This window comes from Eucyclogobius newberryi, unplaced genomic scaffold (genome assembly GCF_026437365.1).
Source record: "Eucyclogobius newberryi isolate DKJ021-1_F unplaced genomic scaffold, fEucNew1.0.hap1 SCAF_177, whole genome shotgun sequence".
Lineage (NCBI taxonomy): Eukaryota > Metazoa > Chordata > Actinopteri > Gobiiformes > Gobiidae > Eucyclogobius > Eucyclogobius newberryi.
In genome coordinates, this window is record NW_027315809.1 from 82,487 (window position 1) to 106,500 (window position 24,014).

The following is a 24,014-nucleotide window of genomic DNA, read 5'->3' on the forward strand; positions in this document are numbered from 1 at the left end:
TACCACTTTCTTTTACCCTCTTTATACCTCCCCTTTATATCTCTCCCTCTGTTTACCTTCACTCCTCCAATCTCTTTCTCCCCTAGCTCTCTCTCTCTCTCTCTCTCCTTCTTTCTTTCTGTCTCCTCCATATTTCCCTCTCTCATTTCTATTTTTATCTATATTCATCTACCCTTCTATTTCCCTTGTTCACCCTGCCTCTCTCTATCTCTTTCTCTTCCTCTAATGTCCCTTCTCCCTCTCTTTTTTCTTATCTTATCTCTATCACTTTCTTCCACCGTCTCTCCCTTTATATCTCCCCATCTCTCTCTGTCTCTCTCTCTCCCCTTCTATCTCCCTCGACCCCAGCTCTTTTTCATTCTCCCCGCTCTCTTCCTTTCTATCCCTATTTCTATTCCTCCCTCTCTCTTCTCCTCTCCCCCTCGTTTGTCCCTTCTCTCCCTCCCTACCCCCATCTCTCCCTCTCTCTTTTTCCTCCCCTCCCCATCCCCCTCTTGTCCGACTCGTAAACCGGAGGGCTTTAAATGCACTGACATCATGAAAATAAAAATAAAGGGGATTATATGGAGGAGCTATTGTGCCCTGTGCGATTAGCGGGCCGTCCACGTTCCCCCGAGGCGCATGACCGACGACGACGCTGCGCTGTTTGTTTATGGATATCGTATTAATGAGCGGGAACAGGAAATGTGACAGGATAAAAGGTTCCTCAGGTAGATCTAGGCTTTTATTAACGGTATAATCGAGATTTAGGTCAGCGATTATGAACAGATGATTTGAGTAATGATGAAGGAAGGATTCGCCCGCAGTAGAACGCCTTTACAATGGGCATCGGTCAATTTCATTTGGTTTGTTTTGCATCTTTATAGGAAGTAATAAAGAATGGGATCATCCTCTCACACTTGGTTTTACAGGTTGTAGTTTGTCTCTAGAGATGCTAACATCGGAATGGATGGAATTGCAGTAGCTGTTTTGGTGATATTGTGATATCTCTGCAGTTTTGTGGTTGATTTCATTGTTTTTTCCATACTTGATCCAAGACGTTTACGTGCACGTACAGTAGCTCATTCCTGATATATCGTCAGAATATCATTATCGATATCACCCATTAATAATAATAATAATAATAATAATAATACCTTTTATTTATGTAGCGCTTTTCAATGACGCTTTGACATATACAAAAAGGGGGGGTATACACAGGGGGGACAGCACGTACAGTACACAATAATGTACACAGTCCGAAAAAAGAACAGATAAAACAAACAAGACAGAAGAAGTACAAAGAAAATGATGGGGATGTAACAGAGGGTAGAAGGTAATGATGATAAGCCTTTTTAAACTATAGATGATTGACTAGCTAGTATTCATCTTTAAATATGAAAAAAAACATGTACATCCCGAATTTTTTTTAAGAAACAATTTTGTCTCTGTCCGTCCCACTTGTGTGACGGATTATGATAAATATAAACAGTGTTTTTTTCCTTTGTTTTCACTCCATAACGTGAACATGTTTGTGGTGTCCCAAAGTCTGACTTGGAACCAACATGTGTTTCAGAAGGAAAACCAACATCTGTGTGTAATATTTCTGATATTTTCTTTCTCTGATGTAAAGAAGACATCTCGAGCTCTTCAAAAATTAATAACAATAAAAACTTGGGCATTTCATTTAAAAGTTAAAAATCACAAAGAAACTGAATTTTCCATATTCACCCTGTATTTATAGTCACATTATAGTATTTATTGTAATGATTTTAATTCTAAAAGCCTGACTGCATAACATTTCCAATACTGGTGTTTTTATTGATCAGAAACGTCTAAATGTGTTTTTATGTGCGGGATTGCCTCTCCACAGACTAGACTCGTTACATCTATTTATTACCTGCAATGTTACACCGTGGGGATTTAAAGATAAAGTAATACCAATTTTGGTTAAAAATACTCTCAAATATATATTAAAAACTCTTTGTCAGAAATTAACTCACCTTTCGTTTTCAAATTGCTTTCAAATCTCTTCCTGTTGGCTCCTCCCACATCTGCTTTAGCCGGCTAAATGACACCCATTCTGATGTGACATTTGAGAGAATTACCGGCGTCAGGAGGAGCAGCCGGGGGTTAGCTTGCTCTGCTCTGATTGGCTAAGGTCCACCGCAGCCCACCTGTCCTTTGCTGACGGACTCTACCTTTGACCCTGAGCCTGAGCACGCCCCCTCCTCCATCCACTCACTTTGGGCCTTTTCTCCTGCGTCGACACAAATGGGGGTTTCTGAGCACGATCGCTTTGACTTCTGCCCCGTACGAGGTGAACGTTCGAAGGTGAAACGCTAAGCTCTAAATATATAAGGAGTTTTTAAAAAAGATTTACCGCGGTCATCTGTCCGTGTAAATGCGCAGTGCGGACAGTTAGGCCCGTAAGTATGCGCGGACAGCTGCTGTTTGTCACCAAAATGTCAGGTTCTTTATGAAGTAGCATATGGCTCAAAGACTTTCCATAGGACACTCTGGACTCAACTCAAACGTGATGGTTTTATGATGCAAAGGAGTGGGTGCAATTTAAGGAGGGTTCAGAAATTGTTAAGTTATAAGCAGAAACGTCCACAATTTAGCTTTTTCTTTTGGTTTGTTACCACAGTAAACCAGTCAATTGTTTTTGACATGACGGCAACATGCACTTTGCTCACAGGGTCAATTATAATTTATGCCTCTAACAATGTTTTTTTTTTTTTTTGAACATTAGAGTGAGTTTGATTGTTAATCATGTTTTCATTGTGAAGTCAGTGTTTCTGTTCACGGTTAAGTTCAGAGGCTGTATATTCGTGTTAATAATGTTTTATAAAGGAAAATAATGCGATTCCACAGTTAATTTTGCCCATAATAATTAATCCAGAACCATATAAGAAAAGTGCAATGATTGTATTAGTACACCTGCTTTTACGCTGAATATAGAGGGACAAAGTTAATGTAGCATGTACTCATTACGGTTTTATATATAGAAGATATGATTTGGCTCATGGAGTGGAGAGTTTACAATAATATGGTGATATTGTGATATTGGGAAGATATACAAGGGATATTTACAATATAATGTATACAATATTCACATTCAAGATACATTCTGTAGAGGTTAACTGGCTGATAGCAGTTATTTTCCAAAGTTAATGTTTGTTATCATTTATTGTCCAAGTGAATCTTGAATGATTGTTAATATGAATGTTCTTTGGTAGCAGAGCAGGTGTAGTGTGAGTGGAGCAGGTAAATGCAATGTTTCATCAATTGGTAGAGACATCTAAAAGTTGAGAGCATGTCAGTAAAGATAACCTCTGTTTTACGTGCAAAAATAGGTGTTAAACTGTTAAAAAGGCGTACTTGAGTAGCAGCTCCAATTGGCCTCACTCACACACACATGTGCCCACTCGACAGGGGAGCGCGCCTAATCAAGGAAATGAGCCCCGAGAGTCCAGTGGGAACTCTTACAGAAGCGCTATCAAGTACCGCGATATTTTGCACTATGAATCTGGGAGAGGAGGAATTGTAAAAATGACTTAGGCTACACCCTCCCCCTTTAGTTCATGCACGTCCCGTTGCATGGTTCATCTAACATGACGAGATGATGATTAAGAGCCTTGCTGTATACATTGGACAAACCATGGAATAAGTTTTGCACTACTTAAACGACCGGTTTTACCAGCCCGGTATACAAAAACATTGCTTTGTGGCTGGCGCGGTTGGCGGAATGTCAGAGTACCAATTACGGTTCTCCCGTGACTGTGACACCTAATGCTTCGGGTGAACTGGGGTCAACAGGACCCATGGGCGGCTCAGATTGAATGGTCGAGGGGTCCTCAGCCTCAGGCTCGAAGGCAGCTCAGCTCCAGTAGGTATTTAGTCAGTAGGTACCCATTCCTTCACCCGCTTAGATACTCTTGGTTCAAGATGGTCTTCTCCTTCCTGCGCTTGCACAGGGACTTCCTCTTCAACCTGGGAAGTAGGAGGAATGGAAGTAGGAAGCTCGTCAGGTAAAGCCTCTTCAGGGTCTGCAGTGGTTTCAGAGTCAGAGCCTGGTGGTGCCACAGGCTCCGTGGTGATTGTCAATGGCTCAGGTTCTCTCACCGTCTCAACGCTGAACTTGGCTGGGAACTGGGGAAGACTTTCAAGGACAACTAGGTCACCATCCTCTTCCTCCAGGACTACAGCTGGATCAGAATTGTCACAAGTCTTTCAGTGAAAAGGTTCTTCAGCGTTTACAGGCAGGAACCCACAAGGAAGCAGCAGGTCTTGATGTAAAGTGAACAGGCCCAGCACGCTTGATGACCTCATACACTCCTTGTTCCCATTTGTCCAGAACTCTGTCGCTAATCTCCAGACTTGATGGTGTTATTCTCATATTTCAATACCGTAGCTGCCACAACAAATCACACATTTGACCACATTTTGACTTTACACCAGGAATTCCTTTGCATTTATCCAGATTTGTAAAGCTACACTAATAAACACATGGTTGAATCGCTTCTTTCGTGACAAAGTTGATAAAAGTCTATGATAACTGACAAAACATTTACAGTGTTGTTGGATGTTGTTGCTTTGAATGTTTCACAGTATGGCATTAAATATAATGTTATCTCCATGGAGACGAGCAGGTGACTATATCAGGGCAAAGTCAGATCTATTTTGTTGTAATGTTGGAAAGAAATCTCATATATAGAAATATCACATTAAACAAAAGTTGACCTTTTGTGAACAGTTTTAAAATTATCTTGAGCTTTATCCGAACTGATAAAAGACCACATTAACAGTACTATTATTTTAAGTTTAACATTTTTATTTGCTATTTTTTCTACTGTGTAAAACAGTATTGAGACTCGAGTATATTTCTTAGCATCGAAATTCAGTGTGAAACATCAGTATCATGACATTACACTGCTCTCAGCAACAATGCATGTTTTTCATGTATTTTTGAGCAATAAATGAAAAAAATGCTACTTTAAATGCCATACTGTAGAACAGAAAATGGTATGACCTGGTCTGCCAGGTCATACCATTTCCATGACGACAAGCAGGTAGCACACCCCCCACGTCACATGTTGCCTATTGCACTTTTAAGTCATCGCTTGGAGTGTGAAGTTGCTCATGTGGAAATACAGAAAGCTTCAATGGTTTGGCTGTTGTTTAGCTCCAAGTGTCAGTTAGTGCTGCTGTAAGAAAACCGAGCCAGTGTTTCGTCTTTGGACAATTTGGCCTCGATCAGCCATGAAAGTGTGCCGCGCTGTTATTCTGTCCTCCTCTTCATTTGAGTCCATTTAACTCCACCACATCAGTCGGAGAAAGGCGGCAGTGGAGACACGCTGACCACTCAAGGTGAAACTGTTCCACTAAGAAAGCGTCCATCGCCATCTGCATTGGAGTCTGCTCGGCCTGAAGTCGTCTTCCAATAAACTCATTCAGGCAATTAACAGAATCAAATATAATCTCCCCCAGAGCTTATATTTTTCTTATCACAAAAGATCTTGTGATGTTTAATGTTGTTGTTAATTGCCACTTTTGTAAATAATTAAACTTAGCTGTAGCCCCAAGGCAAACATTCAAGATTTCATTTCATTTCTTTTGTATAAAATAGGAAAACGTGTGGCTTTCATAGTAAACAAAATTATAATACTTCATTCTTATGTATTGGCATGTACTGTGCAGTCATTGATGTGTTTTTTTAAAGTGACAGTTCAATCATTTAGTTCATTAAGCTTCATCAAAATGTCTCTATCAACCAAAAGGATGCGTTTTGCTGCAACAAAAACAGTTCAAAATGCAATGCAGCTTTGTCTGTTGTTGTTTCAAACAGTCAAATTCATTGTATCATACGCTGTCGTGAGGTTATCTCCTTTGGATATGGCACCCAAGCAAAACCAATACAACACGAGTCTGTGGATATTATGCAAGCGATGGCACTGAATTGCATGGCTGTACTTGTGAGGCCTTTGAATTCTGAGTGGAGGTCTCGTCTCGTTCTAACCCTGCCTTTTCATGTGTCTGTGTCGAACAAGAAAAGTCCAACAGATTTGATCTTTCACTGAAAAAAATCACCCTAGTTTGTCCCTTGGGGCGCATCATCGCTCTGTTTTTCAAGGAAGGGTGTGATTCATGTGCAGAGATAGTCAATATGCCTCAAAGCTCCTTCTAACATCCATAAATTGCATTAAAGATTGTGCGTAATATGTTGTTTTGATGTTGTGGCTGAAGTACTTGATGCTTTTTTGACTCTAGGAAAAAATATTACAGAAATAAATTGGTTCAAAAGGTCTATAGTGTTGTCCTTGTCTAGTAAAATGACAGATTTGCTTACATTTCACCTCTAGGGGGAGTGGATGAAGGTTACGGGACGAGGCTGAATCAACATTTGTTTTTTTTTTCCCTTTTCCCTTTTCTTATTTGACCCTGTCGTTTTATATCCCCTCTGTCCTGAAAGACAGTTTATTTATGAATTATTTATCTGCGTTTGAAAATATTCAACTTGTGCTGTCCTTGTCCCACGTCTTATCTTCAAGGGCGTCAGAGAAAGCTGTAAAGGGGGGAAAAAACAGTGTTTAAATCTCACTACATGTGCCTGGCAGCGGCGGTGATTCATCTGCAAGAATAATACACATATTTGACTGCTTCACTCGATTAGCACAAGTTATAAAGATAAAACCACACGGATCTTATTGTTGCATTGAGAATAATCAAGATGAATCAATGGTCATGTAGAACACTTTATTCAGCTGCAAGTCTGGTTCATGTTCAGGAAATAAGTATTGACATTTTGTTTTTAACAAGACAGGTAACATTAGAGACATTGTGTTGGATCAGTTTGAAGGAAACACACCCATTTTTAAATAAAAGTTCGATAACTGCATAGAACTATTAAAAAAACATGCTTTTTACTTTATATTGGCTTTAAGTGGTGATTCAGTTTGAGTCTTCATCATTTTCTATTACTCACTGTTGTATTTTTGAGCAAGACACTTTACAATTATTAGTATTAATAGTATTATTAACGAATTATTGATTCATTTCCTATTTTTTTGGTCTAATTTGCATTGAGAATATAACATTATGAATGTATGAGGTGCAAAAAGAAACTACAACAACTATAACTATTTATAGTTGTATAATACTAAACAACTATAAATTCTACATTTTACCGATTCTATTACATTAGCATAATTGTGTTGATTTTTATTTATTTTTTTCAAATACTAGAATGCGACTAACGCTCATAAACAAGTTTTATTTATTTGGAATCAATTTTGAGAGAAATAAATCTATCTCAAAACGGCAGCGTCTTTTGTACGTATCTGAATATTTTGACAGGAAATCTTTTTTGGTGAGCGAAGATTAAGGCAATGAACACACACAAACGTAAATTGTCACATTTTCCAGCGACAGTAAACATTCTGCTTCTTTTATTATTTCCATGACGAGTATCGCCTCTCTAATGACTTGTGCACATTACCAGACTTTTCCTCGCTGCAGCTCGTGGCGACGTTGTAAGTGTTCCTCAACATTTCTTCCCATTTGTTTGCTAAAAGTATTTGTTTGCGAGATGAATTGCGGCTCTGGCAAGCGAGATGACAGCCTACACGCCGATGATATTGAATTGATTTCTGAAATGTTGCAGAACGGACTGGTTGATGTGTACCACGAGACATGAATAATAAAAATTCTATTAAAAAGCTCTTGAATGGCTGACACTGGAATATTATTTGTGATGATTCATTTTCTTCAGTCATTATAAAGGGGAGTTGGCATCAGATTGCTGCTGACAAAATTGCTTTTCATTCCCTGGTGAATAGCCTCAGTATGCTTTTGGAGAGCTCACGAGCATATTTCTCAGTATTATGTCAAAGAGAGGCAGCGGAAAGACAGGCAATAGTGGGATCATGTATCAGAGCGGAGCTGTTATAAAACCTTCAACCTTTTAGCAATAAGGATAATTTATGCTTACTAAACCTATTAGCGATCACATAATGCCAAGTACATAAATCTGAAGAGTAATGTGAGACAGAGAGACACTGGCTCTGTTCTGGCAATGGTGACGACATTTGCCTTAATCAAACTGTAAATCTTCTCTCAAAGAGTCAAAGGAGAGAATACTGACCCCTTGTGGTGGAAGCAAATGTTTTTGGCACCGTCTCACAATTAGATTAGACTTTTAAAAGAAACATATTATGGCCCCACTTTAACTATAATTGAAGTAGCCATATAAAGCATTAACAAAGACTTATTTCATAATGAATGAGATGTTAAAACAAGTTCCATGTCAAAACTGTGGAGCGGCTCAGCAACAATGCATTATGGTATTATTTTAGCAATTAGTCTAATGCTCCACCACCTGAAAAGTTACATGTTGCACCTTTAAGATTCCCAGGTAATACTTTTTGTGATTAATGTTTATATATTTTCGCATTATATGTGAGTATAATGTCCACTGAGGACAGGAGATGCTGGGACATTTGTCTGAGGACAGGAGATGCTGGGACATTTGTCTGAGGACAGGAGATGTTGGGACATTTGTCTGCGGAGAGTAGATGCTGGGACATTTGTCTGAGGACAGTAGATGCTGGGACATTTGTCTGAGGACAGGAGATGTTGGGACATTTGTCTGCGGAGAGTAGATGCTGGGACATTTGTCTGAGGACAGTAGATGCTGGGACATTTGTCTGAGGACAGGAGATGCTGGGACATTTGTCTGAGGACAGTAGATGCTGGGACATTTGTCTGAGGACAGGATATGCTGGGACATTTGTCTGAGGACAATAGATGCTGGGACATTTGTCTGAGGACAGGAGATGCTGGGACATTTGTCTGAGGACAGTAGATGCTGGGACATTTGTCTGAGGACAGGAGATGCTGGGACATTTGTCTGAGGACAGGAGATGCTGGGACATTTGTCTGAGGACAGGAGATGCTGGGACATTTGTCTGAGGACAGGAGATGCTGGGACATTTGTCTGAGGACAGGAGATGCTGGGACATTTGTCTGAGGACAGGAGATGCTGGGACATTTGTCTGAGGACAGGAGATGCTGGGACATCTGAGGACAGGAGATGCTGGGACAATTGTCTGAGGACAGGAGATGCTGGGACATCTGAGGACAGGAGATGCTGGGGCATTTGTCTGAGGACAGGAGATGCTGGGACATTTGTCTGAGGACAGGAGATGCTGGGACATTTGTCTGAGGACAGTAGATGCTGGGACATCTGAGGACAGGAGATGCTGGGACATTTGTCTGAGGACAGGAGATGCTGGGACATTTGTCTGAGGACAGGAGATGCTGGGACATTTGTCTGAGGACAGGAGATGCTGGGACATTTGTCTGAGGACAGGAGATGCTGGGACATCTGAGGACAGGAGATGCTGGGACATTTGTCTGAGGACAGGAGATGCTGGGACATCTGAGGACAGGAGATGCTGGGACATTTGTCTGAGGACAGGAGATGCTGGGACATTTGTCTGAGGACAGGAGAAGCTGGGACATTTGTCTGAGGACAGGAGATGCTGGGACATTTATCTGAGGACAGGAGAAGCTGGGACATTTGTCTGAGGACAGGAGATGCTGGGACATTTGTCTGAGGACAGGAGATGCTGGGACATTTGTCTGAGGACAGGAGATGCTGGGACATTTGTCTGAGGACAGGAGAAGCTGGGACATTTGTCTGAGGACAGGAGATGCTGGGACATTTTTCTGAGGACAGGAGATGCTGGGACATTTGTCTGAGGACAGGAGATGCTGGGACATTTGTCTGAGGACAGGAGATGCTGGGACATTTGTCTGAGGACAGGAGATGCTGGGACATTTGTCTGAGGACAGGAGATGCTGGGACATTTGTCTGAGGACAGGAGATGCTGGGACATTTGTCTGAGGACAGGAGATGCTGGGACAATTGTCTGAGGACAGGAGATGCTGGGATATTTGTCTGAGGACAGGAGATGCTGGGACATTTGTCTGAGGACAGGAGATGCTGGGACATTTGTCTGAGGACAGGAGATGCTGGGACATCTGAGGACAGGAGATGCTGGGACAATTGTCTGAGGACAGGAGATGCTGGGATATTTGTCTGAGGACAGGAGATGCTGGGACATTTGTCTGAGGACAGGAGATGCTGGGACATTTGTCTGAGGACAGGAGATGCTGGGACATCTGAGGACAGGAGATGCTGGGACATTTGTCTGAGGACAGGAGATGCTGGGACATTTGTCTGAGGACAGGAGATGCTGGGACATTTGTCTGAGGACAGGAGATGCTGGGACATTGCTAAATTCCTTTGAACATTGTTTAATCTGTTTTCATTGCTTTGATGCAACTGCTGTTGTAATTTCAAGCGTTACAAACATAAATTGAATTGAATAATAATCACAATAATTCTTAATTTATATGGAGTTTCACACACATTAAAATATACAAAATAATACAAATTCAGATACAAAACTACTACAATGTTAAAGGCCTTTTTAAATTGAAAAGTTTTCAAATGCTTAAATTTATCACCTGAAGTTACAATATTTTAAAAGACAATATATGTATGAATATTATAGTGGTCTGTTGTTGTTTTTATATATAAAGTGTAGTGTGTAATCTCCAGCTGCCCCAGGGACTATGGGACAATTTGTCACCCATTTACCAACCAAAACAATGGGGCTAATCAGGGCCGTCCTGATCATTTATGCAGAATATGACTCGGGTGACAGTTCACAGCTTCAGCTTAAAGGTGGGATGGACGATTTTTTCAGCAAATTTTATATCATATTTCCTCGTGGCGTGGATAAATCATTAGTCCTGCCACGTATCAATCATAAAACGCACCTATCGCTCACCTGCAGCCGCGTCAGGCTCGTCCCCACGTTTCCGCGTGCCTAAGCGCATGGATCTATCATAATATAGTTCCCTCTGTGTACGGGGCAAAATGAAGACGGAGAAAGACAGTTCGAGCTGACGCAGAAGTGGACTGAAATCTACGGGAGACGAGAGATGCGATGTGATCCGTTGCGCTGATAAACAAACGCACGTGTGTGTTGTATTGGTCCACACGGGCGAGTGCGCATGTGCACTTCCGCCTGCGTTCTCAAATCGCCGAAAAATCGTCCATTGCGCCTTTAACCAACAGCTGATGGGTGGATTAGTTTCAGTGTGGTTAGTTTCAGTGTGGTTAGTTTCAGTGTGGTTAGTTAGCTCCCCTCATAACCCTGTCTGATCCTCAAGTAGGTCTATTCCCATTCCGAGGACGCTTTAACAACACTTTATCAACCAATTAATCCTAATTCTCGCTCTCAGGATGACACAGAATCACAAATTGTCAACTTGATACTATAATCATCTCCACCTGAAGGACCTACTCCAAAAAATCGTCAAAATGCTTCTTGGTGTAGCATATTTCACAAATTTGTCAATATAATGTAGATAAACCCAAATATTCACTTGAGCATTTCCTTCCTTCAGAACATAATTAGCTGTATTTAAAAGTGGCATACTCACAGTTTCTCTGGAAATCTGTCAACATGTTGGTCCTTGTGTGGAGCAGCTGTCGGTGCCTAATTAATTCTCCATACATGTTTGTATTGAATGGCCTGTATACACTGTTTTGTCTTGTGCAGTTTGCCTTTTCTAATTATTCTACTTCCTGAATCCAGCTCCGCAGCCTCCAATGTAGACAACATAATCCAACAGGTGCGCATAAAAGGCAATTATGAAGGATTTTAATTACCTCCAAACAGTCTTTGTCGGAGCATTGCTGCTTATATGCTATTACCTTGGTTTGCTTTGAAAATGTTGTTGATTAGTTTGAGGGTTTTTTGATGGACGTGGCAGCGCTGAAGTTAAACGTGGCGATGAAAGGATTTTATGGCAACCTCATATTTGTGTGGCATATTTGTGTGGCTTTCAGTCGTGTGGATGTAAAAACAGGTTATTGCAATTTCAAATAATGAAAAGCACTGCATATAAATCACCACTGAGCCTTCAAACTGTCTCAATATGGACATTATGTGACAGGCAATATTACTGCTGCAATTTGAATGACTATAACACCAATGTCATATAATTGCATGTTATTTTCTCTTTTACAATGGTATTTACTGAGACAGATAGAAATAAGACAAGACTTTCAGTTGAATTATGTATATATATATATATATATATATATATATATATATATATATATATATATATTTTATTTTATTATTATTATTTTTTTTTTCAGTCGGCACAACTTGATTTGCTCAATTTGAAATATATAAAAACAAAAGGGCACACTGCGTTATGACTTTGGAAACCACAGCCATTCATTCTCAGTCTCTTCTCTTCTGTTGCAGAGTTACTCCAGTCAGGGCAGAGGCAGCGGCGGAGGAGGCGCAGGAGACGAGGACTACGAGATCCCCCCCATCACGCCCCCAAACCACGCCGACCCCTCCCTGCTGCACCTCATGGAGCACGATTCGGGCTACCCTTTCCACTCTCTGCCCCACAACGGACTCCTTAACTCCTACTCCTACCCCGAACTGCCCGCCCTCATGATGTCCAACATGCTGGGCCAGGACTCGCACCTCCTCTCGGGGCCCATGCACTCAGTGAGTACCTCTGTGACTGTCGACCTCTGCGTGGGCCGTCTCATTGTGCAGCGTAAGGGGCAAGTGTAGTCTGGAGACGGGTCATGACACGGCAGAGGGGAGGGGCTGTTCACGTCTGCTATTCTGTCTGTCCAAGAATGTAGTGAGCGTTCATTCATAGAAGATTCCAGAAGGCAAAATAGTGGGTTAAAGCTGAATTAGACCTACCCTTATTTTCAATTCAAAGTACATTTACTAGTTTTTCCCCACATGTGTTAACAAATCAGACAAAAATCCCACTGTTTTCATTCAGACAGAAAACATAGTCAGTAAAGAGTAAAGAGTAAAGAGGCTGCTTCACTTTTCTGTCTGAAAACACTGTTCTAAAGCGGCTATAGCCAGAACAAATTATGCATGAGAATAGCACTGTGCCAAAGAGTTTGTGAGTGCTAGGACAGGTTAGACAGACTCATACCTACTTTCAAAACTCAGATACCCCCAGCTGTAAGTTAAGTGTTTACCTCCAAACAACAGCATGTGGTTCGATGCTCGCCCCCAAAAAGGTTACATAGTGCACCATATAACCGCTTAACCAAATAGCAAAATGACTAAATCCTTTGAATAGTCTCATTATATTTTCTAATAAATGCCGAGCGCTCTCACGTTAAACTGGAAATGAGACTGGTTAGAGGCCAAGGAAGCTTCAGTCTCTCTGTGGAACAAGGTTGCTGCTTGCACATGCATTTTTCATAACTTGCAGAAACACTCCTTAACACTAGACCTCTGCCGAGCTGCTCTTTTAACATCCATTCTGCTCTAAAACTCCACACTGCCTCAGAGTAAAACCAAGGAGAGACTGAACGCCGAGCTGCAAATTTACTTTCATTGTGATTTTGTAAAAAGATGTAGCAGGTTTTTGAACGTGAACATCTCAAACTGCAATGGGTATATCCCTTGTCAGCTGTTTCCTGGTTTCAAAGGGTGCTGAGGACCCCGTTCCCACTCTTTGGTGAAGGGACTTTCTTGTGTTAAACATGCTTCAGACTGAACATGTAAACACCGCTGGCGAACACATCATTTTGCTTTAATCATAGAATCGAACCAGATGAATTATAGATGCTCTCCGCAGTGAATTATTCAGCATTATATACTTTCATCTGACGTAAATATAGCGTTTTTTCTCTCACTCTGCCCCCTTCCATCATGAATATTTATGCTTTAATGTGAGCATCCGTGGCATTTATCCTCCGTTAATCAGGTCTTATGTGATTTTCTGAATCAAACTGCATAAGTTACAGGGTGTGTTTTTTATTCCGTGGGTGGTGCGTATAAGGCCTCCATTAGAGCTGAGCTTTGGGATTAGGCCACACGATCGTCTGGTCCACTACAATGTATGACTTTATGTAGCTCACGGCTACATTTGATTTCACCTATGATCTGTTTCACAACAACTCAACTTTATTAACTATATATATGTATTCAATTCATACCATATTTATTTATTACAGAACTGTTTAACTATTGCCTCCTCTGTATAGATATGTATATATATATATATATATATATATATATATATATATATATATATATATATATATATATATATATATATATATATATATATATAGTGTTTAGTGTTGGTTTTGGAAGCCTGTGCATAAATGCTCTGTATGCACAGTCTCAGTGTAAGAAGTGCACTTGGGTGAAACCCTGGTGGTAGTTGGACTCAGCACTCTGTGGCCTATAACATTTTAAAGTGAAACGGAGAGGCAGCGCTACTGTTAAACAGCTTTTGTTTCACCCCTGCAATTATTTATTTTCAGATAGCCCTTCAGGGTAATGTTCCCTTTTCTTATTTCACAGCCCTGTTCTCATAAATGAAGCGTCATGGCCATAAATCAGCCCCAAACACAGACCTGCTCACTGAAAGGTCCAGAGATTTATGTAACGCATTCATGTTTCCTACTTCCACATTTTAGTACTACTCTAGCCATGCCTGGCTAATAATAGCTGCTATTAATATTTCCTGTTGCCTAGCAACCTCTGCAAGTAATAGCTTACTCTGGAAAAATAGATGACCGATAAGGAAAGGAGGGGGGATGTGGGGGGCGGGGGATTCAATTCATTTATTATCTCCTGGGACAAGAGCAGCTTATTCTGAGGCCTACAATAGGAGAGTAGCCTCATACTCAGAAATATATTAAAGCAATTGGAAATGGCATTATTTTGATTTCAGTTCCATTAGGGATGTTTCACTTAATGTTGCTCAACAAAGTCAATTAACTGTTGCTCCTGATGACTTCTACTGAGCCACAGACAAACAATAATGAGTCCAGATAAAATGCACTGCTCTTTGCGTGGTAAATGAAGAGACAAACGTGTACCTTTGTGGGCCTTATGGATTAAAGATCTGCTCTAAAGCCTCCCAATTGAAGGAGATGTCTGAAAAACCATGGCACTAATCGTTGAAAGTCTCCTCTGCTCTGCGGGCAGTGAAATCACAAATGATACGCGCGGAGTGTTACCTAAAGAACACAGCTCTCCTCCTAAACTCCTCCAGCTCGGCCTCAGCTGGAGCAGGCCTCTCCGGGGAGCCACGGCTGGTTTTTGTACAACATTTAGCCCGGGGCAGCGCTGTAAACTGGAGCCTACACTGGGATCCTCTGTTTCAGCACATCGATCCTCCAGCACAGCACACAGTTAAATCATTACAGGAGCAGCAGCACTGACCGGCATGCACAAACACAGCTACAAGACTTTACACTTGTAGGAGGTGTATGATTTCAAAGAAGAGAGCAGGTTGGATTTATGGTGCGGTAAACACCAGAGATTTAGTTACTGTACCAGAAAATATCATCGACAGTGAACCTGATTTAAAGGAATTTGTGAAAAAGCCTCTAGTGAAACAGAAGTAAGAACCACATAGAAAATGTATAATATAAAATGTTCTTTGAAGTACATTTTACACTCACAGTAATGTTTCTTTAGGATCATTTTGGACATCGATATAATTTAATCAAGAAAGTATAATAGTTGTAGAAACAGCAGTACACAATTCTAGGCTTGAAAAAAACACTGTGAGACAAAAAACTGGGGAAAAGGTTGGAACTTCAGTTGTTTTGATTGGCTGGTTTCAAAGTATACGCCTTTATAATAATTTAAATATAACTTTAGTAGTGTTATTCTAGCGTTATTCTGTATGGCACGTATGTAACCAAAAATCTGTGACTTTGCCCTTTCTTGCTGCGTTAATAATAAAAGTGAAAGTAATTCAAGTGGATCAAGCTCCTCTTTTAAACCGTGTGCTTTTGTTCAGTTTTGTCAGTAATAAAACTTGACAGGACATCAGTTTCATTCACATATTTGTGTTGTCTTTGTTCTTTAGTTGAATACACACCACACGTGCGCTGATTATTCTAACTCTATCCTCAGAAATCACCTGTAAAAACTCAAACCCATCGTCTTGCCCTGTACTCGCCTTCCGCTTGTGTGATTCCATTTAGACTCTCCGCTGTGTCTCTGATTTAAACATTTTGCACCCGTCAAAGATCCCCCTGTGTCGCCCCAGAGCTGTCAGCACCCGTGCCCTCATTCCCCGCACGGAGGGACGGAGGTGGCAACCAAGGGTCCCGTGTTCAACAAGCCCTGTGGTCGCTCTGGCTCCTCTGATGCTCCAGTGGGTCAGATGCCTTTCACATCTCAACATTAAAAAACATAGGACTCACACAGAGGGCAGTAATGAGGGCTGGTGGAGTTTTGTGAACAGCCCGACTCAGAGCCTTGGGGGGCACCAGCGTGTTTAAATATTGAAACTGTGCAAGCCCCTTGCCTCATTATGACTGTAATGAAAAGAGCTGGGGGAGGGGGCTGTGTCAGCGAAAAGAGTGCAGAATTGTAGGTATTCATAAACGGGCACACATATGGTTGATATATACAGCATATAGAGGAGATCTTTAACAAACCAGCCTCTCAGGTCTTTCTCTGAGTGGCTAGTGCACAATAGAACATGTTATTTTTAGCACTTGCACTGGGGGTCCACAATTTTGTCCATCTGCAATGAAAGATCACTGATTGTGGCAAGAGTTGTAGCTCAAAACTGCGGGACAGGGACAATGGTTGAACTTCGAACAGCGACGTGTGTGACATTTTTTCATCTCGGTTCCAGAGTGAGTAACCAGTAGAACTACGACGACTTCCTCACACAGTCGAGTCTGATATTCACTCAGACCAACTGTGATCATAGCTACGGCTGGTTTACCACTTTTAATTCTCGTCGTGTGGTGTGACATCCAATCTTATGCGACAAAAGTGCAGGTTCCAGGCTTTAGACTCGCAAGTGCTGGAATGTGGTTAGCTGCAAACACCCATAAGCTGTTACTGTACTTTCTCCTTCCTACATTGGTGTTTCTTGACTGTTCCATACCCTGAATGTCACAAGCTTGTACAGGACACAAAGACGATCAGTGCATTATTATTATCATCATTTGCATTTGTAGTTGTAGTGTGAGTTTGGGTGCTTTGGCCTGTCGCTCTCATCAGTGCACAGAGCGAACCCTCTCGATGTGGACTTGCTGTGGCGGTGTCTATTTTCAGTATCACTCATTGTCAGAGCCAGTGATTGCTGTGAGGTTATGTGAGCTTGACTTCATTTAATCTGCAAAAGAAAATTTGGTTTGCCTCACTTGGTATTTAGGACACGGACAGAGAGGGCTAAGGCCATAAATGTTTTAATGCAGCAAAAGAAATACAGTATTGACAGTAATGGGCAGAGCTGGGGATGTTTTTGTCGGTGAAACACTTTGGAAGATGGACTTACATGAGCAGTATTTGCATATAAGGTTGTGCACACTGCATATAGAGCAACTGCAAGATCTGCATCTCTTTTTAATATATTACAGAGCGGTGCTGCTTCTCAGAGAGGCACCGTTTGAGATATGAGATTTCCCCCCATAAGCTGTAATTTGATATAAAAAATATATATAGTTTTAATCTATAGTGTGTAGTGATATAGTCTAGTCATTTTGTCAGCCAACACTTCCTGTAGAGGGTAGTATAGAGTCGTCGTGTCTCGTACTAACGTTTCGAACTTGATTCTGATTCTAAGGCAAAGGCTCGACTTCAATACCACAATGACAACAGAAAGTAATTTACAACAGTAAGTAAATGTACTTTCTGCATTATTATCCTGTGGTCGAGATTGAGACATTCTAAAACTGTAAGAATAATTCAAATGTGGTCGTATTTATGTCATGTTTTTCTTTTTTTGTAGTTTTAGTGTTAATTTGTGTATTTTGTTGTGTTTTTAAAACCCTGGACTAGCTTACCCCTGCCACTTTGTGCATGTGGTGGACTGAAAGGACAAATGTTATGCATTATTCATATTATTATTGGCTTTTAAACATGCTCTTGAGTAACTCTGCTTTTGCATCTTATAAAACGTTAGCACATTACTTCATATCAGTAAGGCGCCTCCCACATCAGAAGTTGAGTTAGAACTCCATTTAGTTCAGGGAATTACACAGAGAGGATGAACAAAACAAGCCCAGCTTTCCCCTGACATGATAATGTAAGTAAGCAGTTGTAATGAATGTAATTTGACGACAGCACAAAATATCTTAGCTCTAAATGTGACATCACAAAACTGAGTGTTTAGAGAGGACTTCCTACACAGGATTCATCAAACGAGCATGAACGAATCTAAATACAATTCCAGATATGTTTTTGATGAGGGAACAACATTATAACTCATATTTGTATTTAAATCTGTACATTTTACCAACCAATCACCATTGATCTAATCAAATAAACAAACTGAACACATGTAATTCATGTAATTGAGTGCTGTACTTGTGCACCAGCAGGGAATAGCAGCTTCATGTTGACGTTCCACCCCACATCTAATGAGAAGCTAAAAAATAAACTTGTATCTCGTAGTGGAGTGAAAACTGCAGCTTGACTTGCTCCCCGTTCTCTGTGCCGCTGGATTACTTGTGTTTTTAAATTGAAACAGCAATCTCTTTTTTCAGCGTGTAGGCTTTCGACATATCTCAAATGACCTGCCTGCTCCGCTGCCTTTCACCGGGAGAGATATGACATCTGTGTGACGTTTTCAGATAAATCACTTTTGTAAAAGTCCAAATATTTTCTGTTGCAGCTTTTTATTTTCCACCAAAAAAGACAGATGCCCTTCAGTGCTTCTCTCCGCAGCGAGGCCAGGCGCGTGTCTTGTACTTGTCAACACAAATGACAGCGAGATAATTGCCGGGGTGCACCCATTCCATTTAAAACGCAAAACAAATAGACTTCTGACGAGATTGGGAAAAAAAACACACTACAGCTTTGTCCTGTAATGAAGAAGAGTATTAACGGATTGCACTTTAAAAACAAATTGACTTTATGAATATGCATGAGGCTAATTCAAATAACCTCGGGCGACGGTTGCGACTGATGAATATTTAAAGTAGTTTGGTCACACAGAGTTGAGCAGTGCATTACGGCATACAAGGGTAAACAATTAGCAATGGGAAAGCACATTTGGGAGGTGAATGAAATGCACGTGAAGACAATATGTTGTTTGTGACATTAGTGCCGGGTCGTCGGGCGGAGCAATGACAGGACGACAAGGTGAAGCGCAGCAACGACAGCAATTAGCATCAACCCAAATGTGGATTAATCAATTAGTTAATCAGCGCAAAGTCGACAATGACAAACACGTTTTATATGTCTGTGTCATTATTGAGCTGATCATTTTGGAAGCAATTATCTGACAAATGAGCGATGAGCGTAAATGGATTTTTAGGGGATTTTGAATTCATGCCACATTTGAAAAAGAAAAGAAAAAACGTGTAATTGCAATCAATGTTTGTCAAATTAAAGTTTGAAATCGGATAAAAAGGGAAAACTGTATCTTAACCCTTTGTCGTGCTGTTTCTTGTGGATTGCAATCAAAATAAATCATCTTTACAATCTTAATTTTAAAGATTTTTATGTATAATTTGAGAGATTTTGGAGAGGTTTGACACTTTTCTTGGAGTGAAAGAGGAGGAGATGGATGGAGGCTGTGGTGGCTGACTTTCCGGCTGCTGCGGTGCATAGATAATGGGAGAGAGAGTGCATTTAAATAAAGAATTTGACAGGGATTCATTTGGCAAAAATAGTAGGCATTGATTGGCTGACAGCAATAGTTAAAACAAAAAGGAAGTTCAAAATAGGTGATAATTTTCTTGTTGCCAGATTGCAATATTTATTTTATCACGATCTTTGTACAATTTGTGTTTTACTATAAGAGGTAAATAAAGTATACGTTTAATCCAGCTGTCACTCACGCAGAGCCTGACCAATAGGAGAAGAGTGTGGGGAAAATGTCTGTTTTTGAGCAGACGGCCGCTTTAAAACAGAGAAATATTGAATCACGATATGAGTTTATGACCAAAATATCATGGCCCGGCCTTCGTACAGTTGGTTGGATTAACACGCCTCGTCTTGCGTCTTGTGGGTCTCACCAGGCGACCAAACATGTTTACAGTCATCACTAGTCTGACTTCAACACACCGCCCACACAGCACTCCTCTGACACAGTCCTGCAGAGGCCACTGAGCGAGCGCCCGGGATGTTTGAGGGGGATCAGTGCGTGCTCCTCACTGCTCCGCCACGCCGCTAATTGGGTCTCCACAAAGGCAGCCTGTGGGGATAATGTCCCATTATTACAGTCATTTGTTTCAATTATCCGCTCTGTGATTCTACAATAGCACCGCATGGCCCTGTGCTAAGAGAAACCACTCCGTCGCCCAAGGAAACATCTACGGACAAGGCATTTGTGAAGCGGTCTTAGGGTGCGTCAGCTTAGTTTTGTTCTGGTTCTAGTCCTGGTTTAGTTTTACTTTGACCAATTTTGATGTGGTGAGTGAATCGTGGATTGACACAGATTAATCACACAGTCTGTTTTAGATTATACTACGCAGGAGACTTTACCTGAGCGCTTGAATTTATACATAAAACCCATCTGAGCGGTGCTGAGCGGTGCTGAGCGGTGCTGAGCGGTTCGAGACGTCAAAACATTGAAAACCGTGCACACTGAGAAAAATAAAGGACATGTTTAATCACTAAAACTAATAATATGGGCCAAATATTTCACCAAACCATTACAGAACACTGGTCAACACCAGGCCAATACCAGCCGCTCACATCTGTCACCATAAGAAGTAGTTACACCCGCAAGCAGCAATGAAGGGCCCTGAACGCCCCTTTAAACCTGTTGGACTTGTATCTTTCCTTGAAACATGTTGTGAGCACACAGATTTATAGTTAAATAGGTTTAAATGATGGATAGTAGGGCTTTAAAATAAGCAAATGCATTCAGATTGTAAAATATAAATAAATTGTTTAAAGAAAATGTGTGAAAATACTTTAAATTTGAAGGTTTTATGTTGCTGTGCGATCAATCATAATTTATATTTCAATTAATCTGATTAGATTTCTGTTAACGTTACTAATTAAATTATACTCATTTTATCATTTGTTTGGCTACGTTTGAGAGTAGTTTAAATACACGACTCTCAAACTTTCTCACATATTCAACACAACCTCCTTTGCCCCATGACACTGGATCTGAAACTCCTCCAGCATCTGCCTCCATGTCGTATCTACCTGCGTTGCAACAATGAAATTTCCCCTTGTGTGGACAATAAAGGCTTATCTCATCTTATGTTCAGGTCAGAACAGCAGTGGTACTCGGAGCGAAAGCTTTGAGAGCCACCGCAAAGTACAACAAACACATCACGGCTTTAACGTCAATGTTCTTTTGAGTTGTTTTATTTGAAAAGCTTTTAGTGAATAATGAGTCGTAGGTCTTTGGGCGGGTCATCGTGGTTGAGCGTATTACTATTCTCCGCTCTGTCCATCGGGCCGTGCCACTTATAGTCCATAACCACGGCCATACAATTACACCGTAGCCTTTTTAAATCAGCAGAGGAAACAGTGACGCAACAAAAAGCCTCCAAGTCCAATCAATACGCTCGTTCATCTTATCTCAAAAGCACAAATGAAGTAGTAACTGTTTGAGTGAGTTGTCAAAGTGAGTCGTTTTCCTTGGCTAATCCCTGACAATTAGCTCGGAGCCGTGACGCGTCTGACAGGAGTCTCTTTATTGACTGTGCGTGAGGTGCTCTTCTGCTGCTGTGACTCTGCTGGAGTCTCGACGCCTCGCGGTGATGAAGGAGCGGAGCACGCGGCGGTGATTATCAGACCGATTTAAGGGTTTTATTTGCCTCGATGTCAAGTCTCAAGCGACGTCTGAGCAAACATGACTGTGCAAGTAAATGAAAGGTTGAAGGTTTAAAGGTTCCACCAGTTTTAAACCAGTGTAAGACTCTTCCAGTTTGTTGAAAAGTGTCTGTTTTGTGTTTTGTGCAACACTGAATGGTTTATTTTTACATAGATATTGTTGCACATTAACGCCAAAAAAAGCAGAAGAATTGACATATGACAAGGCAAGAGTGCGGAAAAAATGCTTACAAAATACTCAAAGTGCTGGACTCTAAACATGCATCTCATGTTGAGCAGAATTACGTCTCTAAATACAACATGACATGTTTCCACAGCGTCTCTCGCTGCTCCTCCTCTGCTGCTTTTTCTGTGTCACTCATTCCTCTCTCTCACCGCTCTTCTCCTCTTTCTCTCTCGTTCCTTCTCTTCTCAGTTTCCTTTCCCCTCTATTCTCCTCTCTTCACTTCTCCTCTCTCCTCTCTCTTCTCACTCCTCACTCCTTCCCTTTACTTTCACCTCTCTCCTCATCTCTTTTCTCTCTCCTCACTCCTCTGCCCTCTCTTCTCTCTCCTCTATTCCATTCCCCCTCTCTTCTCTTCTCTCCTCTCTCCTCTCTCCTCTATCCTCACTCCTCACTCCTCTCTCCTCTCTCCTCTCTCCTCTCTCCTCTCTCCTCTCTCCTCTCTCCTGACTCCTGACTGCTGACTCCTGACTCCTCACTCCTCACTCCTCTCTCCTCTCTCCTCACTCCTCACTCCTCACTCCTGACTCCTCACTCCTCACTCCTCTCTCCTCTCTCCTCACTCCTCACTCCTCACTGCTGACTCCTCACTCCTCTCTCCTCTCTCCTCACTCCTCACTCCTCACTCCTCTCTCCTCTCTCCTCTCTCCTCTCTCCTCTCTCCTCTCTCCTCTCTCCTCACTCCTCACTCCTCACTCCTGACTCCTGACTCCTCACTCCTCACTCCTCACTCCTGACTCCTGACTCCTCTCTCCTCTCTCCTCTCTCCTCACTCCTCACTCCTCACTCCTGACTCCTCACTCCTCACTCCTCACTCCTCACTCCTGACTCCTCACTCCTCACTCCTCTCTCCTCTCTCCTCTCTCCTCTCCTCTCTCCTCTCTCCTTTCTCCTCTCCTCTCTCCTCACTCCTCTCCTCTCTCCTCTCTCCTCTCCTCACTCCTCTCTCCTCTCCTCTCTCCTCACTCCTCTCTCCTCACTCCTCTCTCCTCTCTCCTCTCTCCTCTCTCCTCTCTCCTCTCTCCTCACTCATCTCCTCTCTCCTGTCTCCTCTCCTCTCTCCTCTCTCCTCACTCCTCTCTCCTCTCTCCTCTCTCCTCTCTCCTCTCTCCTCTCTCCTCTCTCTTCTCTCTTCTCTCCTCTCTCCTCTCTCCTCTCCTCACTCCTCTCTCCTCTCTCCTCTCTCCTCTCCTCTCTCCTCTCTCCTCTCTTCTCCTCTCTCCTCACTCCTCTCCTCTCTCCTCTCTCCTCTCTCCTCTCTCCTCTCTCCTCTCCTCACTCCTCTCTCCTCTCTCCTCACTCCTCTCCTCTCTCCTCTCTCCTCTCTCCTCTCTCCTCTCTCCTCTCTCCTCTCTCCTCTCTCCTCTCTCTTCTCTCTTCTCTCCTCTCTCCTCTCTCCTCTCCTCACTCCTCTCTCCTCTCTCCTCTCCTCTCTCCTCTCTCCTCTCTCCTCTCTCCTCACTCCTCTCCTCTCTCCTCTCTCCTCTCTCCTCTCCTCACTCCTCTCTCCTCTCTCCTCACTCCTCTCCTCTCTCCTCTCTCCTCTCTCCTCTCTCCTCTCTCCTCTCTCCTCTCTCCTCTCTCCTCTCTCCTCTCTCCTCTCTCCTCTCTCCTCTCTCTCCTCTCCACAGATGTTTACAGACACATGGCACCCTCTCCATTCAACACATCACACAGGTTCAAGTCTCCCCTCGGGCTGTTGTCATGGAAATAACCCTGCCATTCGCTCATTCATGTTTGATTAATTGTTTTTTTCCCTCTTGTGTGCTTTGTGTGCGACCTCATCACGGGAACGTTTCATATTCAAAGCAAACTATGCACATTCATATTATTTTTGTCAAATACTTTTATCTCGTACAATGATGACAAATGTTTTCATTTCAATATTGCCAATTTATGAAGCCGTGTTTTCATTCCCAATGCAAATGTACCTGGGTAGA

The 24,014-nt window shown here is 41.9% G+C and overlaps 1 protein-coding gene across 2 annotated transcripts in view; it reads left to right on the top strand.

Moving 5' to 3' along the window:
* Positions 1 to 24,014, top strand: part of LOC140363691 (thymocyte selection-associated high mobility group box protein TOX-like) — a 121,598-nt gene that overhangs the window by 68,740 nt on the left and 28,844 nt on the right. For both annotated transcript variants that reach the window (XM_072450301.1, XM_072450302.1), the window contains one exon: positions 12,336 to 12,590. In XM_072450301.1, the coding sequence (XP_072306402.1) occupies positions 12,336 to 12,590 (255 nt within the window). The remainder of the gene's footprint in view (positions 1 to 12,335; positions 12,591 to 24,014) is intronic.